Source organism: Tenebrio molitor, chromosome 3 (assembly GCF_963966145.1).
Source record: "Tenebrio molitor chromosome 3, icTenMoli1.1, whole genome shotgun sequence".
NCBI classification, from domain to species: Eukaryota; Metazoa; Arthropoda; class Insecta; order Coleoptera; family Tenebrionidae; genus Tenebrio; species Tenebrio molitor.
Genome location: NC_091048.1, coordinates 24,061,232 through 24,086,091, shown reverse-complemented (window position 1 = coordinate 24,086,091; position 24,860 = coordinate 24,061,232). Strand labels below are relative to the sequence as shown.

Sequence of the window (24,860 nt, the reverse complement as noted above, 5' to 3'; positions counted from 1 at the left end):
GTCATAGCTTGTCAAAGTGTATTTAAAAGATCACAAAGTCCGGTTGTATAAAGCGATGTCAAGTTCGTTGTTAAAGCTAACATTATGTCAAGCAAATTAATTGGGGGATATTTAACGTTGAATTTGAATAAGCCAATTAAATGGGCGTATTTCTGACTTGACGCGTTTTTAGCTGACACGATGTTGACTAAGCTTTATGCAACCGGGCTTAGCATCATGAAAACATGCGATTAATGGCATTTGAAATAAGGGAGTATAAAAAATGTTTTAAATTGAAGGGAACATATTCAAAAGAAAATGGTGAATTCTCTCATGAGTGCGTACTTTTAGACAGAGAAAAATTAGATATGAGACCTTACTGTTCTTAATACAGTTAAGATGAGCCATCTTAACAATCTGAATCAGGGCCTACAAGGCAAAAAGAATTTTTTCCAAGGTTTGTTTAATTTAATTCGGTTTTTCAACGCACAATCGGTCTGTTAGACAATAAATTTTCAAGACAAGAATTAATCCAGTTTCTATTTCGATCGAATGCAAAAACTTGCAGATTTTAATGGTACCTACTGTAGATTTCCTCATAACATGCAAGATTTTGAACTGATCCTTAAAAAAATATTTCGGTACAAAGACAAAAAAGTTGACAGCTGTAATGTGTGTTTAAAAAAATGTGTGGCCATGCTTGTTTTTGTTTCAGTTAACGTATGGCATAGCTTCATCAGCTTCACATATTTTGTGAAGCAGGAAGTATGGAAAGAAAAAGTGGAAGTGGAAGATGATTAAGATGAATTTCAGAAACCGTTGAAAGAGTTAGGGAAATAATACAAAATGAACTGAAAACTTTAATTTGTCATTATTGTCACAACGAATAATTGTATGATTAAAATAAGGTTATGGATTATGGATATTAGGGATTTGTCAACTATAAAAAGACGACCTACGTTTGGAAAAGAGAGAGAAAACCACGGCCTACTTAACCACAAATTTATTGAACACTTGTTATAATTTCTGCTGATGTTTTGTGTCAAACTGCAAACGTTATTTTAAGTTTGATTCTTCACGCATCCAAGAGCAAATATTTTCAACCATAAAGATAAGAATAAAGAAAAGGTCAATCTCTTCCAGTGCTAACTGACGATTATTAGAAACATCTGAAATTTAGCAATAACTTAAAAACGTTATTGAATTAATCGAATTAAAATACCTTAAAACAACAAATTTGAAAACAAAAGGGACAATTCCGCCCACTTGTCATTCTATTGACATGATATATAAAGCGGCCCTTACGTATTCGTAACCTCACTTTCTGCTATTAGAAGACTTGTCATTTTGACTCTGACTGACTTATATGAAAACACACTTCCTCACTTCCTGCAATCTTGGAACAGGGATATTATCTGCACTCTATTGAAATAGGGTATTGATAGCATGTTCGCAACTACTTTAATGAAGTATGGCAATGACAAATTTTTGTATATCAGTTCCAAAAGTCAATCATTATGACAATAAAGGATAGACTACATCCATTGTTTTTAATTGCCTTGAAAGTGACGGCCAAAATTCCGTGGCCGCGACTGTACGCTATAATAATTAAATATTTAAAGGTTAAACAGGCGTTATCAAAATTTGAGAGACAACCAAAACATTTTTTTCACTATTTTGGGAGCACGTCTTGTATAACATGAAAAATTTAGAGCTCGTTCAGCTGCCTCTTGACGTTTACTTGTCCTGTTTTTTTATTGAACGAGCTGTCTGAAGCACCATCAGCTTTGGAGAACTTTTCTATTCACGACGGATAATAACCACCACAATGCCAATAATCGTTCAGCGACATTTTTCCATCAAAGAAACGTCGGATTAAAACTTTCCGCGCAGCTTTACATTTTTTCCCAAAGCTTGGTCTCATCTCCTTTATCCTCCTTCTGATTTAGGATGTTGACATTAGTTACGAATTTCTGTTTGCTTTTAGTTTCGTATAATACATATTTTATTCAATAACTAGGTTCTATCTCTTTCTGTTTTACTTTATAGAGTACACACGACGTGCTTTTTAGGTCTTTGGTAAGTATCACAAATCTAATAGACTTCCTTGTCACGAGTTTAACGTACATTTTGTTTGGTAGTTTTCGCAGTTATGATTAAAAATCGATAAATGCTTTTGTCGGGATGTCAGCTTCACGCGTTCCATTTTAAAATAAGCTGTTTTAAAGTAAACAACAGTTTTATTGAATCTTCAGGACCAACGTTTGATGTTTGTTGTGTTTGGAGGAATTAGAGTGGAATGAAGAGCGCAGTAAATAAGACATTCTTTCTATTTGTGTATGTCTTGCAGTGATGTCGACTGAACAGAAACGTAGAAACTAAAACATTTTTAAATGGACTGTGTGTTCACTTTTAGACCAACACATCCAAGATTTACAATACCTATAATTTTACATAACCTTATACAATAGTTTTCTCAACTTTTTGAGTCATAAAAACTCACCTGAAAAAATAGAATTTGCTTTGTTTATCAGATCCCAAAGTTACTTTTTCCAAAGGGAATCTTCAGATGCTGTGTCCAAGATCGTTTTCATAATATTACAGGGTGGAGAGAAATAAAAAAATACATATCGGGTGTGTCAAAAAGGACGGACACCAAAGAAGGTGCACAATTTGGGGAACATGAAGAAACTTTTTTTTTTTGCTTTTGGCCTTTCGTTAACGGGCAAGAGCTTTTAAAAGTTACAACTAAACTACAAAACTAAATAGTCCTGTTATTGATGTGGAAACTTAATTTATGTGCCAACCCTCAAAGGTGTCCTCAACAGATATCCAAAAATTCCTTTCACGAATACGTTTAAAGTTCGTTTCTTCGTAAGTGTTAAATATGATGAAATTTGGTGTAGGAGAGTAGTTTTCAAACGCAGTAACATTGCTATAGTATATTTTTCCTGGTAGGCGGTTGCGCGCGCCATTTACAAAATCCTGCAACGAAATGCGACCTCCCTATTGGTTATTCTATTCCACTAACCAATAGGGAGATCGCATTTCGTTGCAGGATTTTGTAAATGGCGTGCGCAACCGCCTACCAGGAAAAAATGTACTATGACATATCATAGCAACGAACAGAAATCACCTTTATAAAATAAATGTCAATGAAAATGTGACAGTTTTCAAATTATTTTCAAAATGAAAACTACATACGGTAGTTTTTAATTAACTATTGCGTTGCTGCCTTTTTCATTTTCACTTTCTAAGAGTTTTTTCTTTAACTGAAAGCTGCAGAACAGTTTTGGGTACAAAATGGGGGTCTGTCCGTCCTTTTTGATACACCCGATATTATTTACACTTTTTTTCCGGAAGATAAAAAATCCATTAAGTAACGTGCGTTCAAAAATATCTGTGGTTTGGCCATGAGATTAGTGCTGGACAAGAGAGTGGAAGTAGAAGATGATCAATAAAAATTTCAGAAACTGTCGAAAAAGTTAAGGAAAACTTCAATTCATCATTTATCAAATCAAATGGAGGGATGATCAAAGTGAGGTTATGCATCTCAAAGAAATGTCAAAACTAAACCAAAGACGACCTGCGTTTGTGAAAGAAAGAGAAAACCACCACCACCCTTTTTTTATTTTTTACTTCATCCATACTTTTTATTTGTTTTTGAAACAAGAGTATACTAGGAAATTCTACGTTCATCAAAATGAACTCGAATTTTCTTAATATTGTGTTATTTTCTCTATTTTCATGAAAACAAACATTTAAATAAACAGGACCACATTTTAATGTAAGTTTTGTTATGAGTTGTGAATGTTCTTGAAGCAAAAGTAAATATTATCCTTCAGTTCCAGTTAATTTATAAGCTATTTAGGTACATTTTCATACACAAAAAAATTTTGATTTTCTTTAACATTTTGGACAAAGCTGTGGCTCTGTCTAATCCAACTTAAACTTCTATCAAAGTTTAAATCCTTTTGAAGTTGTTGATTTGAAGTCAGCACCTTCTGACACAAACAAGATTTAATCCTTTTGTATGTTGTTATAATAATGAATCTTTATTCATCCCTGAATTACAAACATTACCTGTAAAGCTCGCGAAATTTCTTGTTTACTCAACAACAGAACGTTTAAACATACTTCGTAGTTATAGATATTTATCATGAACCAAGTAACCAAAAAGAAAACAAATCAGAGCAGGCGTTGAAAATTATCGGTCATGTGGTAGCGGAATCCTATGGAAATAAGCGTTCACTGCATGGGCGTAGGCAATTTGTAGTCTCAAACGCCACTTTATAATAAATCATACCTCATGAATTTTACATTTGTAAGAATGGGTAATTTACCAGCTTTATTGCCAAACGCGACACCACTACTAAGCAGATTTTTCGGTGAAATGTCAAAGACACCTCAGTTTTAAAGCAACGGTGTTGATGTTAACCTTGAAAAAAGTTTTCAATTTCGGCAAAGTTTCCTGTAATTGTAAGCAACAATTATCCCAGAATCAATTAATAATAGATTTTTCGAGAGCTAGGCAACCAATAAAACGACTGTGTACGGTTAAGCTAAGACAGACGTTTCGATAAAACAAAAAATGAGGTAGCACTCTTGATTTGTTTTCTTCTTGATCACTCTGTATAATACTTACCTGTGTAAAGTTATCAAGTATTACATACGAGTAGGTATTCACTGTTATATCTATTGTGCATAATGTAAGATAATATTCCTATTATCTTACATTAACAGGAAAAACTGTGCATAATAGAAATTTGTAAACAATTTTTTTCTTTTCATATTAATTACCAATCTAGTTATTTTAATTTCTTGTAGAATTTTCTACACTTTTTTAATGGTCAATTCTGTTTTGAAGTCTTTAGTAATGCTGGAAAAATTTCTGGAAAATGTGAATTTGCTGAATTGTGTTAGTGTAGATAGTTTTGGAATATTTTGAAATCATTCATTCCCAAATTAAATGAAACAGTACCTAGACCTAAACTCGAGATTTGAAACCCAAAAGCTTCATTCTTTCCACTTGAACCGCAAGAGCTTACAACATTTCTCGAAGCTTTCGTCGACGGTCTTTAAAGGTTAAATTAAAAATTAACTTGCGACGTTTAGGCTGAAATGTAAAAAGTATAAGACGTGAAGTACGATTGTACGCCGCTTGGATTAAAATTGACGGAACAGAAATAAGCGAGGTGAGCTCACCACAGCGCAATATACTCGGCACAGATTTATCGTTACTGTGTAGCTCCCTGACGTCATATCGAGATAAAATCAATTTCAAAACACCACCAGACATTTTTTCTTTCTAATAAATTTTGTTCGAAGAAAATCGATCCATTAGTTTTTGAGTTAAGAGGATTCAAACAGAGAACCAGACAGACAAAAATTCTCAAATCTACTAAAATGTCTTCTGTATGGTGTAAAGATCATTATTATCCACCCTGAAATTTCTAGCGTAATTAGTTGTTCTTCATTCGTTTATGGAACTTACTGTGAAGATAATATTAATAAGTGACTCACATCAGGATATTCTGGTGGCGATCGAGACTTGTTAGTTGTGGCAAAATTTTGATTAGTAAGTCTACGGATGAGTGAAGTGGTTTGTGCTTCGCTAGCGGCGTATTGCGTATTTCACGAAAATTGTAGTTTACGACTTCATTTGTTGAACATACGGCGATAGCTCCAAAGATAAAAATCCATGTAAATTTATTTAGAACGAAAACTTCTAATTTACTATTCTAGGCAACACTTAACTGGCCTATCGGTTAAAAAAATGTCCCGTGTAATGGCGAGGTAGTTTTTCCTGCTTTCGTACACGTCTAGACGCTTCCACCTTCTCTTTCTGCGTCCCAATTCCAGCGATAATCCAAATTAAAGTAGTTGCATATTATCTACGAGTGCCGGATACACATTTATCGCATAAATTAAAACCGCCAGTGCACCATGTCAACGAAACGCCGGGTCCGCCAGTTGGAATCGTGCAGTCGCGAAATGTTCGGCGATTTGATCCTCACCCGACAGACGCCGCCGCCGGAGGTGGCTTTCAGCCACGTGGTCCAGGCGGTGCCCGTCACCCTCACCCTCAGAAAGTCTTCGATCGACCACCCCCACGCCGACTTGGAGAAGAGACGAGCCTCGGACCTGGTGGAGGAGCTGCTGGTCGACATCTACAGCAGCGTCAACGGATCCGACTACAACTCGGCGACGTCGACCAAATCGCACCGCAGCTTCGTTACCGGAATTAATCATTTACAAGAGAAAGGTACGTGTTTGTTCGGATTGTTAACGTCCATATGGTACATTAATAAGGGACAAGGGAGCCATAATGTGATAAGAGCACGCGAGGCTCAAGGTTTAATTAAAAGCAGAACGCTCGACATGAATGAGTGCGGGAATCATTTTGTATGCGTGGGGCACAGGAGTGCGATCGACGGCTTATCGGAATCGAAAACACCTGCTAGAGGTGGTGCGACATGCAGGTGGTACTGATCTGAACAGCAAACACTTAAAGCTCTCCGGGGAACTTTTAATATGTCAGGTCAGTAACGATTTGGTGAAGGTTTAGACACAGCAAGAAATGTAGAAAGATGTAAAAGCTTGTATATACTCTGTTTCTGAGCCCGATGCCGCTAAGCCATAAAACGACTGAAGCGCTGACAGATTCCAGTGCGTCCAAAACATTTCATGAATAATTAATTATAAGCAGCCTAGGGCATTCCACTGGTATTAAAATGTTACAATTCAAATTTTTGAATTTCCTGCTCGAAAATAGAGTAAGGCCGGGCTGAGATATGACATTTGGTGGGGGAACTCTGCGCGGACAAAATATTCCAGTGGCGTGACAAAACCGGTCACAGCGGAGAACAGCGGTCACAGTAACACTATTAGTTTGTTGAACACCCCTATTTTACGAAAGATGGACTCGTCCGACTGTTTTCCGTCTATGCACACCCCCACCAAATGTCATATTTCAGGCCGGCCTTACTCTACTATCCCTTACCTGGCATCTTCCAAACATCATGTTTTCTCCCTCTTACGCCCGCACACAGTTTCCAGAACAAGAATGGCCAGCCAGTTTGTTTACGTGAGCCGACCGCATGTATTTTCGACGTTTACGACTTACCGGCATCGAACTCAGAAACGGAGTTTAGTCGTTGCCTAATTTTTAAATCTTTATTCCTACCAAACGCTGTTTAATTAAACGGTCCCTTTCAACTCATAACTCATAACATGACAAAACTGTTAAATTTTAATCGTTTTTGTGTTAGACTGAGGCGGTTCGTCATTTCGGAAGATATGTTTGTTTCGTATGTTTTGTTTCAAAAAACAACACAGACAGTTTCATAATAATGTATTGTTAGCTGTTTTAATCATTTAATGAATTTTGGTTCGTTACTCAATCAACCCTAGAACTTCCGAGCAAACATTGTTTGTTTAACATACGCAGTGAAATCAAAGGAGGCAAATAAAAATTTATAAATAGACCACATCGATGCCAATGTGTTTTGCTGTTTGTTCAATTGGACGATTCAGTCATGTATAGAGTGTTTTTTTAAATTTGGCGTCGAAGTTGGCGTGGAAGAGTCGATTGTGAATAAACCACTCGTCTTGAAAACACTGATTTTTCAAATTGGAGAGGTTAAAAACACAAACAACGCAAAAAGTGAGGTTAGATTTAAACACCTGATCAACCACTCGTCTTAAAAAAGACTGATTTTTCAAACTGCATATTAAAAACACGCAAAGAGTGAGGTTAGATCTAAATAGCTGCTCAGAGTTGTAATCCGGTGGTGCGTTCACAATCGACTCTTCAACGCCAAGTTTAAAAAAAAATACCCGTTATTGTGTCAGACTATTACCAGATGGACAAAAATCTCACAAGAATAATTGAGTGGAGCCTCAAAAAACAGATTCTAGCACTTTCAGGTGAGCAGAGAAATTTCAAAGATTGAAAAGCTGAAGATCAGAACAGCAAGAAGTAAATGGAATAAAAAAGAATGTATATATTTGTAAAAAGATAACACAATTTGACATTTCTTCGCTCTTGTTATCATTTCATTTAAGGAAAACTGCTTCTCATTCAGTTTTGTTTTTTGAGTTTTTGGAAATACATCTGGTAAATATTGGGGACGATATACGAGTAATTTAGGTACACAGTAATTCATTATAAATGTTTTTTACATCGTAGTTGGCTGTGATTTATGGTATAAAACTTGATCATTTTTCCAATTATTCATTAGATGTTTTAAGTTACTAAAGGTAGTCTTTTTTGAACAGAACATTACTTACTCTGGTAAATATTAAACATTTTTTAAACCTACACATAAATATTTTCTTACTTTATCAACAATGAAAATGGTTTATTCCCTGAAACAGGATACATTTATTGTAATATCATATTATAAAATGGAGTATTCAACAATAATGAGTGAACTTATTCAGTGTTGTCCTTTTTGCTAAATAGACGACATCTGTTGTGTTTGATTTCAATTATTTGTGAGGATTTTTTTTATTTTAAATTACATTATCTTAAAGTCCCCTGTTATTACGCATTCAAATAATCAACTCAATTTAGCTTTATACAGGGTGTTTTTGAAATAGGTGCATTAATTTTAACTGGTAATAGAACTCGTCAAAAGGAACAATTTTTCTATCTACCATTTTGCCGAAAAACGATGTTTAATTCCAAAAAAAAATTGAAGAGATTTTTCACTAAAATAGCCCTACGCCACTAAATACTGCAATGGCTAATTGAGATCAGCGCTAATATGAAAAAAACATCAATTTTTCATCCAGAAAACGTATTTTATCGCCGAAATCGAAATTCAAATAAATCTACTCGTATAGCAAAAAATCCACTTCGTAAGAATCTGGTTGTTTCACGTTTTTAGGTAGCTTAGTTTTGGAGATATGAACGGTTTTAGGAAAATCTTTCCTAGTTTTTTAAGCCATTACGCAACGTTTTTCGCCAAAATGGCAGAGAGAAAAGTTGTTCCTTTTGATGAGTTCTATTACCAGTTAAAATTAATGCACTTATTTCAGAAACACCCTGTATGTATTTATATTTTTTATAGTACAATTAATTACACAATGAATTGTAGGTGGCAAATTTCACAGCCAACTTTATGAAAGAAACATTTATAATAACATTAATAATCCTGTACTAATGAAGAATATTATATTTCTGTTACAATTTTACTTTGTTTTGCAAAAACATGAAAATATTACGTACATACCTAATAGTCGCAAAAGGTGAAATGAATTTGCAAAAGAAGTTGTAAAACTATACAATTAAATTTACTACAAAGCCATTATCCCAGTTTGCTTCAGCAAAAGTATGAACAACAATATCTATTCAAATTACCTAACTATTTAACAACTTCAGTTGTTCAGCAACTCACGAACCCAATTTTTCCACTGGTACAACACAACAATTTTCTTTACTTTTTTTTTCGATGAAGCTTGGTTTCGCGTTTCTAATTTCGTTCACTCAAAATTATGAAACTTGGTCAATAATCCCACAATGTTATTGAGGTGTCATTGTACACATGCTTGGGTTTCAAATTATTGGTCCAATCTTCTTTGAGGAAGAGAAATTTAAATGAACACCGATAGATTTTGTTGTCTTAAAGCCCTCAAGTAATTTTTGATTATTTTTAATTTAGAAATTACTTCTTTTCTGTGACCACTGCAATTTACAACAGCATAGAAATTCTTAGAATTAGTGTAATGAAGAAATAAAAAAAAAAGATTTTTAGATTTTATTTATGAAGGGGCGACATTCATATTTAATCGGACTAGACCGTTCTCACGGCCACAAGAAAAAAAAATATTTGACATTAAATTCAGGAGTAAAAATTTAGATTATGTCAACTACCTAAGGGACTAAGTGGTAATAGGTGATGTGAAAAATGTATTTGCTGACAAAAACACACATTTTTTTAAATTAGATATTTATGACCCGTGCACTCAGGGAAAACACAGTAATAGCAGTAACACAGTAACTTTTTCTGTATCAAGCTTATCTCGTATTTCCTTCAGGGAAAATAGATTAAGGGAAATAATAACGTAATCGTTGGTATTTTTCAAGTGGAAAACTGAAGATGAAAAATGTATAAGATGTTATGGTTACATTAGAAAGAAACGGCTGTAGTACCAATAGAGATGGAAAATTCATTAGTCTACTGAGTTTAAGAGATATAAAGAGGATAATTTAATATTTATTGCTGCCAAGTTCAGCTTTATACATTTTTTATGAAAAGTAATTTGAAGAGAAACAGAATAAGTTTGGCCAGGGCCACCAAACAATTAAATGTTACAGTCCCAACGTTAAATACTTACCTACACAGGGATGAAAAGATTGTAATAATTTATTAACTGTTGTAATCAGAAAATGGCGCGTTTTAGAACGATGTTTGCTCCAATTTGAACCCCTTAATTACCATGTAATTAAGGGAACGATAACGGTAACGATCAAAATATTTGCGAGTGTTGTATTTCCAGTTTAATTTGTCAAATGAAAAGTGGATCAAACCTTTCAATAACAGTTATATCGGGCGTTCAAATGAAATTCTGATCTGGGAAGGGGATGGAAATTGTTTTGCTTTTTTAAATTGACAGTTATAATTAGAGCATTTTGCAAGTTAACAATATTTTACATTCAAAATAGAATAACTAACGATTCCTATTCTCGAAGCAAATATCTAAGGGCATCCTTTGCTAAAACCAAACATATTCAATTATGTGCGGATTAAACATAAACAAATGTCATTCGTATCAAACGGCGGGAAATTTAAACTTTACACTGTTCCAAATGGTTTAATTTTTTCAGTGCCTACAAAAAATGTTTAATAAATTTTATATAAATGGATAACAACTTTGGTAGTGACTAAATAAACTGTAAGTTAGGATTGCTTTCAACAGAAATGAAAGAAAAGAATTCGTTGTTATAAATTTACTGAAATATATTTAATAGTTTAATAAATATGTTTAAACAAATCAATTTTGGTAAATTTTTGCAAAATAGCAAAATGAAAGGAAATTTCTGAAATTCTAGAATTGGAGTATTCAAATAAATCTCTTCTCTCTCTTTTCCAAACATAAATCGCCTTTTCAATTGACAAATCCTTCATAAACATAACCTCATTTCGATAATACCTTGTTGTGATAAATGACAAATTGATATTTTCAATTCACTTTATATTACTTCCTAACTTTTACAACGGTTTCTGATATTCGTATTAAATTAACGCTTTTCCACTTTCACTCCTTCTTTCTACACTTCTGATTTCACGAAATATTTGACAGCTGATGAAGCTACGTCATACATTAATGGAAACGCAAACACCAAGCCACTTGACCACATTTTTTTTTCAAACACGTAATGTTGCACATAGATCTCATCCATCTTTATTTTGACAGCCATAATTGTAGTAGTCAATCAACGAACTGACTTTCATTTTTGCCGGCTAATTAAACACTTAAATTTTCTTGATTTTTGTCATAGTTTGAAAATGGCTTTTAGAAATAGGTTAGAATTATTTGACGGTAATTCAGTTTATAATTAAATAATTCAATGACATTTTTAAAAATTATTTGATAGGTACGGTCCGTGGACAAATAAAACTGGGACACTTAAAATTTAATCTATGTGAATCAGACCATTGAATTGTCAATATATTTGTCAGTGTCTACATAATATGTCATATCAAACTTAACATATTTGTGATAAAGCCGTAATTAAACGATGCAAATTTGTAAATTTTGACTTATGTGATTGTTTTTTTTGTCCCAGTTTTATTTGTCCATCGACTGTACCTACTGTCAAGTAGACAATTAATTGACAAATATTTGAAACTAAATTTATATTTGGAAAAATTTCATTTCCCGTTTTTTTTTTGATTCCTTGATTCTTGATTAATTTCTGCAGTTGAATTAGGCGCACGAGATGAAAAACTACGGAAATGTGAAAATATAACCGACATTTTGAAAAAATTCTTTTAGCTCACCGCCTACAAATATGAAGTTATCGTTATTTGGCAAAATTTTATTTACCCGCTTTGTGTTCGCCTTTTATTAAATTTCCTGCCTCAATTTTGAAATGATTAACGACCTGAACAGGCCCGCGAGATTAATTATCGGAAATAAGAATGCACGACACTTTCATGGAGCACCAGAAAGGGTCCGCCATTTTAATTGCTTGTAAATAATACACTCCCGACACGGAGCCTGTTATGCATGGTAATTAGCGGGAACCTTGCCATTTTATTCCGAAATTACATAAATATTGATAAATTCCATTTAATCATCCTTGCTCGACTCCAGTTCCGCACAAATTGTCCCCCAGAGACCAGGATTAATTCCTTTTATTTACCTTTGGTCCACAACAATATTTATTTTGGTGGAATTAATTCCCCGGGTGTTATTTTTCGGGAACGAGAACACGCTCCGCTCAATTTTCCCACCCTGCACGTTTCCATTCCAAACACGCCTCTACCGGCACCAAATCAGGCCGTCTTTATCACCGTTGCATCCTGTTCGCAGATGTGTCCGAATTAACCTCTCTGGCTAGTTATCTGGAGTACCACGTGGAGCGCGCCGGCAGCATTCTGGTGCGGCAACTGAAGCGCCGCGACGCTTTGCGTCGTCAACAAGACGCACACTCTGACGTCATCACCGGCCAACTTCACAAACGTGAGTACCAAAATCAATACCTGCCGCATCCAGGCAGGCCGTGCCTGCTGCGCCCCGCGTTCCGTCCTTTTCGGGCGGCGCGAGCGGGAGAAGGACGCGCTCCCGCCGCCAGTAGGGTCCTTTTCGCCGATCCTACGCACATCTGATAAATCCGCCAGAGTGCAGTTTGTATATAGCGATGAATGCGTGCAGACCGTGTCCTCATGAGCGGCTTCTTCAGCTCCATTAAGAACAAGGCTGCGTATGCTGGTTCGATGGTGCAAAGGGGGACCGGTGAGTTTTGTGTGATTAATCCGGTCCGGCCCTGCTGGGCTTTAATTATCGTGTTTGCATGGCCCGCTCACATGGGGCAGCCGCCCCCGGCCCTAATTATCCCCTGTAATAGAGTCAGCTCCTGTCGCATTTCCAAAGCTTTCAAATTCAATTAGGAAAAGTTCGCCGCGATGGCCCGATTCATGCATATTGATGTTGACTGGAGGCATTCGCCGACGCTCATCAAACAAACCCCAATCATCTACTTGATAACTTTTTCTAACAAATTCGCTTCCCTCCTCTTTCCCCGATTTGCTTATCTCGAATTTCCCTTTTCCCTCCTTCTATTGTGGCCGTTGACCTCCAAAAGCTTACCAAATGAGTTATTAGCATTCGTACCAGTCCGTATCTGGAGGATTTATGGGCACGATTCCGACCAAATGGACACAAAGTGCTAAAACCTTTAACATTTATCATATCGCTTCGTACGGTATCGCTCTTCCGGTTCATATTATGTACCGCATTTGTCACAGTCGCTCGTTCTATTACCCAAACTGTTCATTAAACCGTCAACTAGAACGTGATTATAGTGTATTCGCCGTTTTGATTGCACAGGAGGGTAAACTCTAGTCTAAGTGTTTTGCTAATCTGATATTGATATGAAAGGAAATCGATACCTGACCCGATTGTTTTGCCGCCTTTTTTTACTATTATTCCCACCAAAACATCCCCAAAATCACTCTCAACTGCTGTTTCCTAAACGTAAATACGCTCGAGGGAAATTCGATAGTTTTTGAAGCGAACGACGGAAAAAGCGAAGCGACATTCCAGAAATTCGTTTAACGTGCGAAGGGAAATTTGATCAAAACACTCAAAATGTCAAACGGAAGCTCCCGAAAGCCGACCTAAGCTTCTTATGTCTTCGTCAGAAACAAAAACCGCCATCTCCTTATTCCCATTGTCATCATCAACAACACAAATTCCTTGAATAAACTCGATTAATGAAAGATCTAATTGGAAGACTTAATATGCCGTCTAAACAACTGGCGTTATTACATTTTAGCATCACAGTGGATGACAAAATTGCAAAAAGAAACCCTATGCGGTCTGTAACAGCCGCGTGGGCGCCCTTAGAATCTGGCGACTTTTTCCGAATCCCCAATTCGCTCTCTCCTGTTGAAAGCAAATTGAGTCCCTAGTGTGGTTATGCTGTTACCAGTCACCTTTAACATTTGTGTTCCTTCCGCTCCCGAAATAGCTGACACTCTTCGGTCTCTGCTAACTTTGATGTTTGATGTAGTTAGTCGGAAAGTGGTTATTACAGCGAAGTCATCTAATTAAAGGCAAACACGACAAACACCGTAAACCGCGGGAGACAAATTAACGGTGAAATTACGTTCAACTGGGAGCAGAATGCTTGCAGCGACCAATTAAAAAGTGTCGGATGCAAAAATGGAACAGCTCTGGATTAACAGGAACATGAAGTCTTATCGATTCGTCCGCTGATGGCCGTAATTCACCTGCAATTATTTTAGAGCAAGCCCTCATCCCTTAAAACCGCCCCAATCGGGCCCCGCTATCGGCTTTTATCCACTTCTGATTTGTATTGTGGGGTGTATCGATTCCGCTTCTTATTTAATTCATAATCGAGGACTTTAACCATTGCTGACTTTCTATTCTCGGCATCGCTCGAAGAATAAAAGTCTTTTACTCCACCCACACCGGCTCGACTCGCGATACGCGCTTTCAACGGAAATAATGAGGGAGTTGAGCTAAAGGTCAGAAATGAGGTGTATTTTTTAGGGTGTGGGGTGGGATTAGGTTGTGCCGGGAACACCTGACGTGGGTTGTTTGCTAATTAAAATGTTAAGCTATCACGAGCCACCACCTTACACGCGCGCAAAATGTTCACGTCCGGGGGGGAGCTTTCATTAGCCAAACACCCGAAAGCTCTCCGCTGGAGTTGTTATTTTTCTGCAGATGAGAAATTGCAGCGACTCGAGGCTCTTGTGCTTTCAGATTTTTGTTGTTGCATCTTGAAGTCCTTGCAATATTCTCACCAGTCAATCACACTCGCTTTTGGTTCTTTTGCTTTCTAGAAAAGGTGTTGCTGAACAATTTTAATTAAAAACTTGGAAACATACACCAACTGTATTTACTTCCGTGCTGTCGTCAGTTACAGCTCCACCCCTGTTGACATTCAACAAAGATTTTTGCCAAGCAAATGGTGGTCCTCCCTTTGTGTTTATTTCCAGAGCAATCACGCACATTTTTCTAATTTAAATAATACAATATTCATGAGAAGCGGGCCTTTGACTTTGTAAAGGAATCATCTCATTAATTTTTCTCGTGAAATAAAAGCCGCCTGGAGGAGCTTTATTGTCGTGGAGTTCATTCGGAATGATATGATGGAAAAAGTTGGAGCTTGCAACATTCATGTCTTATAAAAATGTACTTCGATCGAGTCTATCTGCCACGTACGAGCCATCAATCATCCAAAATCTAAAAGACTTGGCGAGACCTGCTTCACATTCGATAAAGCTCGAGCTTTGCATCAGGCCTGTTGCTGGGAGACGCTCGCGTGCGGCAAAGACAACAATTTGATCCGAGATTTGTAATAATTTATCACCGTCGTAAGGCTCACCTGATTATTTATTACCCTCCAGGTGGCGTCAAATAATTCAGTGGTGTTTCCGCAGGAAGCGCTTCGGAGGGCGGCGAGATGCGTTTCTCCATCCAGCCGGCCCCCGGAGAGTCGGGGTTCTCGCAGTGGTCGGCGGCTATGAAGATGGTGGCGCAGCTGTCGGGGGGCATTCCCCCGGAGTTCCGGAGGCGGCTGTGGCTCACCCTCGCCGACAGACACCTGGCGGCGCGATCCATCGATTGGCCTAAAGTGGAGAGGAACTGTTTCAGCGAGTGGTCCCACCCGACGGACGCGGAGTTGGGGGTGCAGATCGTCAAGGACTTGCACAGGACCGGATGCAGCCTCTTCTGCGGAAAGGACGGGCAGGAGAACCAGGTTTTGCTGAAGAGGGTGCTTCTGGCCTACGCGCGCTGGAACAAAGCGGTCGGCAAGTGGAGGACTTTGAGGTCAAGAGGGCGTTCTAATCGTTGGGTTTTAGGGTACTGTCAAGGGTTTAATATGCTGGCGGCTCTTATTCTACAAGTGACTGATAAATGTGAGACTGAGGCGCTCAAGCTCATGATTTACCTTATCGAAGGAGTGCTTCCCGATTCGTATTTCGCTGACAGTTTGCGAGGCCTCTCGGTGGATATGGCCGTGTTTAGGGAATTGCTAAGGGCTAGGTTGCCACGCCTTTCCAAGCATTTGGACGCTCTGCAGAACGCGGCCAAAGACGGAAACACCAGCTACGAACCACCCCTCACCAACGTCTTCACAATGCAATGGTAACGTATCCAACTTTTAATTGTCTTTCTAGGTCAAGGATCTTTATTTCTTCTTCAACTGGATTTTGAAAAAACTCCAAGGATTACGTTTTTCTCAATTTTTTAATCCTTTCTAATTCTAATTTTTGTTCCATTTTTTCTGAAGAGAATTTTTTCCACAGTTTCTTCACACTTTCCAAAACTTTCATAATTTTTTAATTTTTTTGCCATATTTTTTTCTGAGAAGAATTTTTTTTTACTGTTAATTGATTCCACAATTCTAGCCCTTCAGGTTCCTTCTCTAACATTTTTTTTACAATTTTGTCTTTATTTCCTACTCTTATTTTACATTCATTTTTCATTTAAACTAGTCTTGAATCTACTACCAGTGTGGCATCTCCTTCTTTCAATGCTTCTTTGTTTTTGTTTATCTGCGGTAGATTCTTTCTATTTGGTTTCTCTTTTTTCTAATACTGAGATCTCTATACCTTAATTCTAATTCTTTTCCGCTTGGTATAAATCCTTCTCTCTTTCTCTTCTTCTTACCTCCTCTGTACCTCTTTCCCACTCCGTCTTCACTCTTGTCTATGATTTACTTCTATTTCTTTATATTTCATTATTTTTTCTTCTATTGTCTTTTTGGATCAAGGATCTTTATTTCTTCTTCAATTGGATTTTGAAAGAACTCCAGTGTGGAACAAAATTTCTCATTTCCAAACATTAATCCAAAGATTACATTTTTCTCCATTTGATCTTTTCTAATTCTAATTTTCATTTCGTTCAAGTTTTATACTTGAATGCTTTATTTTGCCCTACGGGCTTTCCGATTTCTGATTACATTTTCTTTACACATAAAAGAGCAGTTCCAAAAAATTAAAAATAAACAGTTATATTCCTATCCCCACCCCTTTCCTTCTCTGTTCTTTCCCTCCCCTTCTCTTCCTCAAAGCTATTTCGAGATGGTTCGACTTTGCTCTCTTTCCTATTGTCACTTCTTCCACTCTTTCTTATTCTTCTTCGTTCACGATTCCGTAATCTATCACTATTTCTCCCTTGCTACCTATATAGGTTCATTTCCTTTCTTCGTTCCCTTGTTTTTCCTATTCAACACCTCCCATCCATTTTCTTCGCTCCATTCGATCAGTCTCTTACCCTCTGCATTCTTTTCTTGTCTTGTCTTTGAATTTTCTTTTCCCATCCACCCTCTCCTTTCTTCCCAATTTCTTGCTCCTCTTTCTCTTGTTCTCCCATTGTAGTCCTCTCCCATGAGCAGACATTATTCCCTGTTTTCTTTCATGGCGTATTCGATACTTCTTCTTGTTGTTTTCATCTCTTTACTAATGTTGTCATTATTTTCCACCATTTATTGCCTATATGAACTTTTCTTTCCATGTATATTTCTTCTTCTCCCTTTTCTTGTCGCTTTTCTGTAATCCCCAATTTCAGCCCTCTTATTATTCCCTGGTAGCTCTTCCCTTTTTCTTTTCTCTTTTTGCCCCTTGACCTTGCCATTTGTACTCTTTCGGGAACGACTTTCCCCTTTCTATTTCTTGTCCGGTTTCCGTTTTCTTTTTTTTTATTCATCTTCTCTTTACACCTTTTCTCGTCGGTTCGTCTTTTGTTCATTTCTCCTTCTTCTAAAAATTTTTCTTCAGTTTCTCCTCTCTTTCATCCCATTTCGTTCAAGTTAATCCTTCCATTCTTTTCGCAGTTTATTCACACTTTCCAAAACTTTCATCATTCTTTTTAATTTTCTCCTATATTTCTTTCTCAGAAGATTTTTTTTAGTTTTATTCGATTCCACAAGTCTAGCCCTCAGGTTCCTTCTTCTTACCTCCTCTTTTCCTTCTTCTTACCTCCTCTGTACCTTTTTCTCACTGCGTCTTCACTCTACTGTCCATGATCTACTTTTATTTCTTTATATTTCACTCTTTTTTCTTCAGATATTTGTAACTTTCAACATTTGTTTAATCCAATTTAATTCTTTCATCTCTACTCAACATTTTTTTTTAAGTTTTGTAGATCTTCCTTATAGATTCTTCACACTTGCTTCTTTTTCATTTATTTCTTACTGTTTTTTTGATTAATTTTTTTAATTTTTCTTTCTCCATAGTTTTTTACTTCCTTCTTTTCTTTTACTGTTTACTTCCATTTGCTTTCTTTTTTTTTCTTTTTCCTTTCTTTCCAAATCTTCTTTTACTTTTCTTCTACTGCTTATTTCTCTTCATTCCTTAAAAAAGTTCCTCCTGCAAGTTTTACACATTTCTTCCTCTTCTGAACTAAACTTAACTTTACTTTTTCATTCTTTCCTTTTTCCTCCACATTTACCTTCAATATCATGTTGCTTGATTTTTCATTCATCCTTGAGAAGTTTTCTTTTGATATCAATTTGTGTTTCTATAGATTCTGCACATTCAATTATCTTCTATCAAATACGGACTTTTCGTCTTTCTTCCTACACTTTTTTCGTCAAGTTTATTTCCTTTAGGTACATTATTTCTCTTCTCATTTTATTGATCTCTTCTCAATCACATTTTTTTTTTCCTGATGAAGACATACGTTTTTTCTTCATCTGGAATTTCTCTTTTCTTCTAATGGTCTTTGTCCAATTTACACCACGGTTCTGTGAAATTTCTGTTGACTTTTATTAAAGATTTTCCCCATATACTGGGTGCCCCAAAATTCGCGGAACAACTCAATGAGGCAATGTCAACTCATGTTAGAAGATAACGAGAAAAATAATAAAAAAATTCTATACCTCTTAGACTTGAAAATATGGAGGCTCAAAATGTGCAGCTTTGATCTCATTTATTTTAAATATTAAAAAAGATTTGGACTATTTGTCTTTTACTACCCAGTGGCCTAATAATTCTGAACGATTGTCATCAGGTTTGCAATTATTTTCTTCATTATTTCCATCATTTTCAAGTAGTAGTTTTATATTCGTTTTACCTAAAATAGCGTACGGCAACATGGCTCTGATTTTTACCTCTCATTTCCATGGATACAACAAAAATGAAATATTTGCAGACTATTGGGATGCATAGAATGTTTTTAAATGTTGCCACATTTAGTGTAACGAAAAGGTCTATATCTTCCACAAAAAAGAAGATTGATTTTTTTACCTGCTATATTAATGATTACTTAACAACGTACTACTACGTTGTTCCGCGAATTTTGGAGCACCCAGTAGAAGGTTAATTTCTTGTCATGATTTCTTTTTCTTCTAGGTTTCTGACATTATTCTGCAATTGTCTCCCCCAACCCACGGTTTTACGCGTGTGGGACTTGATCCTCTTGGAAGGTAACGAAATCCTCCTCAGGACGGCTTTAGCGATTTGGCAAACCCTCGCCGAGCGAATCCTCAGCGTCCGAAGCGCCGACGAATTCTACTGCATCATGGGGGCCCTGACCCGCGAACTCCTCGAGTTTGAACTGATCGACGCCAATGCGCTGGTCAAAGCCGTGGTAACGATAGGTCCCCTCACCGAACTGAAGAGTCTTCGGGAACACTATTTGTATAACATAAACCCCTGGGGTAGTTCGGTACCGACCCTCTTCCCCGGAAGTGTCGACAAGCAAATGAAGCTCTACGCCAAAGACCGCCTGGTCTTGGACATAAGCGCTCTGAAGAAGCAGTACGTCAAGCTGAAACAGAGGCAGAGACAAGCTCACATCATCTTCAGCGCCGCCATTTCCAGACAACCGCCACCAAGTGCTCCCGTCGCCATGAACCACCTGCTGCTGGGGAAGAGCGCTCTGGTTCCGGCCAAACGACTGGGTCCGCCTAAGGGGAGCATCCCTCCGGTTCGAGTACCCCCGAGTACTCTTCTGTGGAAGGACGCCCCCAAAACCAGCGACAGTTCTTCTTCGTCGGACACGGAATTGTGCGATGACCCGAGCGAGCCGTCTTCAGACGAAGAGCGCCAAGAAATCAAAAGTCAATTCGCAGAAGACAATCCCGAGAATCTTATGAACAAAGACAATAAAGTCGTTGGTGAGGAAGCAGACGTTGCCAATTCTTCCGACAGCCAAATTCCCAGTGATATTTTTGATAATACTGCTTCGACCAGTGTCAAAGACATTTTCGAGAGCGTCGAGTCGGACGACGACAGCTCCGACTTCGAGAAGTTCTTGGCGGATCGCGTCCGATGCCTTAAAGAAATCAAAACGCCCCCGGACGAAGAGGGCGCGGTCCGGACGAAGTACGGAAGACGGAACAGCGAACGCGCCTTACAAATCATACAAGAGAACTCGTTAATTTTGCACCGAATAATGCAGTGCCAGTCGAGATTATCACCGTCGCCACCTTTTGTCCACCAAGACAATGGGACCGACGCAACAATAGCGTCACCAAGAGACACCGAAACGATATCATCGGCGAGTTTCTATGACACGACTCTGAGCAGTATTAATCTTGAATGTTCTCCGACAGACGACAAGGAACAATCCCCCCCGACCCAGATCGACGAAGACCAGGAGAACAAATCGCCGGAATACGGCTCCAGGTACTCCAGCATCCTGGAGAAGAGCAGGAACCTGGACGAGCGCTACAACAACCTGATCCTGAACGCGAGTGTCATGAACCTGCGGACTCTCCCGGACGAAAGCCAGCCCAAAAGTGATCTTATCTCGGAACAGGACTTCAAGTACGATTCGATCGATCTAAGTGCTATTGATTCTTATAGAATATCGAGATGCGACGATTTCGTTTGTGGTTCCCAGAGAATATCGGATCAAGACGGAGAGTCCAAAGAGAATCTGAGTCTCAGCTTGGAGGAAGGAGCGTCGCTGTGCAGCCCCGCGAGTCCCAGGATGTCGACACTCAAGTCCCCGAGCGAAAAATCGCCGGGTTCCAAGTCCCCGAATAGGGTATTCAACCCTTTCCCCATCCCGATGAACTCGCGGCAAAACAAGGAGGTTCCTCTGAAGCTAGGACTGTACAAAAAATGACAAAACAACTTTACACTATTTTTATTGTTGTGCTTGTAATAAGGAAAAGACTGCTCTAATTAAATTCATTGTTAAAGTAAGGATCGTATGAAATTTACTTGGCATTGGTTCATTGCTGGTGCGTTGACTTTATTATATTACCCGAAGCGGTGACACCATCAAAACAGGAATTTGTTGACTAGACTTGATGGTGCCGACTAGACATTTATTATCAATAAAACCTCGTTGATACTATTTTGCGCTGTGCCAGATCCGTTCTAAAGATTGTAGCAAATAATATATTTCCTTAAAATTGTTATAGCGTTGACTCAATAAATACATTTTCTTGTTTATTTGTTCTTAATAGTTGTACTCGTCCAGGATCGGCGGACAGGTGCACACCAGGTGCTTGTCCCCGTAGATGTCGTCGATTCTGGCCACCGTGGGCCACACCTTCACCTCGGGCCGCACGAACGGCGCGGGGAAAGCCGCCTGTTCCCTCGTATACGGCCTCTCCCAACTGCTACTGACCACCTGTTCCTGCGTATGCGGCGCCATCTTCAGCGGGTTCACCCTCTTGTCCATCTTCCCCTCCTCGATCTCCGCGATCTCGTGCCTGATCGAAACGAGAGCGTCGCAGAACCTGTCCAGTTCCTGCTTATCCTCCGATTCCGTCGGTTCGATCATCAAGGTACCAGCCACCGGCCAGGACATGGTCGGCGCGTGGAACCCGTAATCCATCAGCCTCTTCGCAATATCCGCGGCTTCGATATTGGCCGTCTTCTTGAAGTCCCTGGTGTCGATGATGAACTCGTGGGCCACGAGGTTCGACGTGGGGCTCTTGAACAGAGTGGTGTAGTGCGATTCTAACACTTTGGACATGTAGTTGGCGTTCAGGATGGCAACTTGCGTGGCTTTCCTCAACCCTCTGGGTCCCATCATCTTGATGTAAGCCCAGGAAATGGGGAGAATCGCAGAAGAGCCAAAAGGTGCAGCGCTCACGACACCGTAACTGGGGGAGTCTTCCCCTAGAGGGTTCACCACGGGGTGTCCTGGGAGGAACGGGGCAAGGTGCGACTTGACACCGATGGGACCCATCCCGGGACCTCCACCTCCGTGAGGTATGCAAAAGGTTTTGTGCAAGTTGAGATGAGAGACGTCGCTGCCGTAGTCTCCAGGTCTGCACAAACCCACCTGGGCATTCATGTTGGCACCATCTAGATAGACCTGGCCGCCGTTCTTGTGGATGATGTCGCACACATCTGCGACAGTCTCTTCGAACACCCCATTGGTCGAAGGATATGTTATCATGAAGCACGACAAGCGACTGTTGAATTTTTCTGCTTTGGCTTTGAGATCGTCGACGTCTATGGAACCGTCGTGCTTCACTCTGACTGGTTCCACTCGCATTCCAGCCATCTGGGCACTAGCTGGGTTGGTTCCGTGGGCACTGACCGGAATAAGACAGACATCTCTGTTTTTGTCACCGCGAGCTTCGTGGTAGCACTGGATGGCTCTCAACCCAGCGTATTCCCCTTGAGCACCACTGTTCGGCTGGAAACTGATCCTGTCGTATCCAGTGATGGCACACAAGTCTTTCTCCAGTTCTGCAAACAACTGGTGGTACCCAAGACTTTGGTCCAAAGGAGCGAAAGGGTGGATGTCGGTGAAGTGTTTGAAGGAACAAGGCATCATCTCAGTGGTGGAGTTGAGCTTCATGGTACAAGAACCCAACGGAATCATCGAGTGTACCAGAGAGATGTCTTTGTTTTCCAACGTCTTCATGTAACGCACAATTCTAGTTTCGGAGTGGTGGGAATTGAACACTGGATGCGTCAAGAACGGCGAAGTCCTTTTGAATTCGCTTTTGGCAATGGAGCGTTCGCGCACCATGGGGTTGTTGGTCAAGTCTTCAATTCTGTGGGCGCTCCCGAAGATGTAGAAGAGATCGTTGATGTCTTGAAACGTGACGGTTTCGTCCAGCGCGACTCCGACGTCTCCGTTATCGAAGTACCTCAGATTGATCTTCTTCTCGTTGGCCCTGCTTTGCACCTCATCAATGGTACTCTTCGGGTTGATGCGCAACGTGTCGAAGAACAGCTCGTTCGTTACGGTATTACCGTCTTGAGTTAATCCGTGCCTTAACACCTATAATCGCATCAAGCCAAGCCGATCAGAACCGGGTCTACTTACCAGAGTCAAGTTGTGTATTTTAGTGGCGATGTCTTTAAGACCTTGCGGCCCGTGATAAACGGCAAACATGGCCGACATGTTTGCTAATAGCGCCTGAGCCGTGCATATATTACTGGTGGCTTTGTCCCTCCGGATGTGTTGCTCGCGGGTCTGCAAAGCCAGCCGGTACCCGTCTCTACCAGCCGCGTCTCGGGTCACTCCAATCATCCTGCCCGGCATGAGTCGCACTAAAGACTGGTGACACGCGAAGAAACCGGCATGGGGGCCGCCGTAACCCAGTGGTACTCCCAGCCTTTGAGAGGTACCGATGGCGATGTCCGCACCGAATTCGCTCGGAGGTCGCAGCAATGTCAGAGCTAGCAAATCGGTGGCGCAGCAGACCAAAGTACCTGCAATCGCAACGTCACTCTTTTTTGCCCCAATTACAACAGTACCCACCGTGGGAATGGGCGTTTTCGGCCACAGCGCTGAAATCTGTGATGTTCCCGTCGCCGTCGGGGTACTGAAAGAGTACCCCGGCGACGTCTCGGCTCGAGAAGTCGCATTCGTTCACGTCGACCACTTCGACGCGGAGTCCCAACGATGACAGTCTCGTCTCCACCACTGAGATGGTTTGGGGGTGCAGCTTGTCCGACAGCAGCATTTTTTGCCGCTTGGTGTGGCGGAAGCACAACGAGAGGGCCTCAGCGGCGGCGGTACCTTCGTCCAAAAGCGACGCGTTGGCGACGTCCAGTCCTGTCAAGTCAGAAACCATTGTTTGGTAGTTGAGGAGTCCTTCCAGGCGTCCTTGGGCCACTTCGGGCTGGTAGGGGGTGTACTGGGTGGTCCAGCCCGGATTTTCGAAAATATTCCGCATGATGGTGTGCGGTACGCAACAGTTGTGGTACCCCATGCCGATGTAGGACCTCCATATCTTGTTCCTCTCGGCTATTTTTCTGATCCTGTTTATCAGTTCGTACTCGCCTAAGAGACAAGATAAAACTTGTTTACTACTGGACCCCCAAGAGCTTTTTATCTCTTGGCATTTGACCCCCCGAAGTGTTCCACTTACCAGCAGGTTCCTCGATGTCCAACTGCCGATTCAGGCGGATATTTTGCGGAACGGCCTTGTCAGTGAGCTCGTCCAAGCTCTAAATTAATTTCACAATACAATTTAATTTATTTTGAAAATACGAGTACCTTGAAGCCGAGCGAGTCCAGCATTTGAATGATGTCGCTGTCCCTAGGCCCGATGTGCCTCCCTGGGAACTCGTCTTTGTGCGGGAACAGAGGTCCATCAGGCTTGGCAGGTCCTGCGCTCAAAAACCTCAAATTTTTGAGTTTCGGGAGAAAGTGTCTTGTGCGAAGTGCCACTTTGTACATTTTTACGAGTGCGCTGCGACTAATTGCTGGTGAACTAATCGCTTACGAAATGACAATGT

General features: G+C 39.7%; 2 protein-coding genes across 5 annotated transcripts in view; one reads left to right on the top strand and one right to left on the bottom strand.

The window, feature by feature from the left end:
• Window positions 1-21,599, top strand: part of LOC138127063 (TBC1 domain family member 30) — a 24,986-nt gene extending 3,387 nt beyond the window's left edge. Inside the window, exons 1-6 of one of the 4 annotated variants that reach the window (XM_069042922.1) lie at window positions 5,420-5,858; window positions 5,920-6,244; window positions 12,526-12,675; window positions 15,627-15,998; window positions 16,050-16,335; window positions 19,545-21,599. In XM_069042922.1, coding sequence (XP_068899023.1) covers window positions 5,926-6,244; window positions 12,526-12,675; window positions 15,627-15,998; window positions 16,050-16,335; window positions 19,545-21,267 — 2,850 coding nt within the window. In that variant the 5' untranslated portion in view covers window positions 5,420-5,858; window positions 5,920-5,925 and the 3' untranslated portion in view covers window positions 21,268-21,599. Of the gene's footprint in view, window positions 1-5,419; window positions 5,859-5,919; window positions 6,245-12,525; window positions 12,676-12,731; window positions 12,949-15,626; window positions 15,999-16,049; window positions 16,336-19,544 lie in introns of those variants that run through there. The other 3 variants (XM_069042921.1, XM_069042923.1, XM_069042924.1) reach the window with 3 other exon arrangements.
• Window positions 21,274-24,860, bottom strand: LOC138127062 (glycine dehydrogenase (decarboxylating), mitochondrial). The gene is made up of 5 exons (XM_069042920.1): window positions 24,619-24,860; window positions 24,491-24,569; window positions 23,878-24,402; window positions 23,440-23,828; window positions 21,274-23,394 (listed from the first exon to the last, which is right to left on the bottom strand). The coding sequence occupies exons 1-5, from the start codon at window positions 24,799-24,801 to the stop codon at window positions 21,607-21,609; spliced, it is 2,964 nt and encodes a 987-aa protein (XP_068899021.1). The 5' UTR covers window positions 24,802-24,860; the 3' UTR covers window positions 21,274-21,606.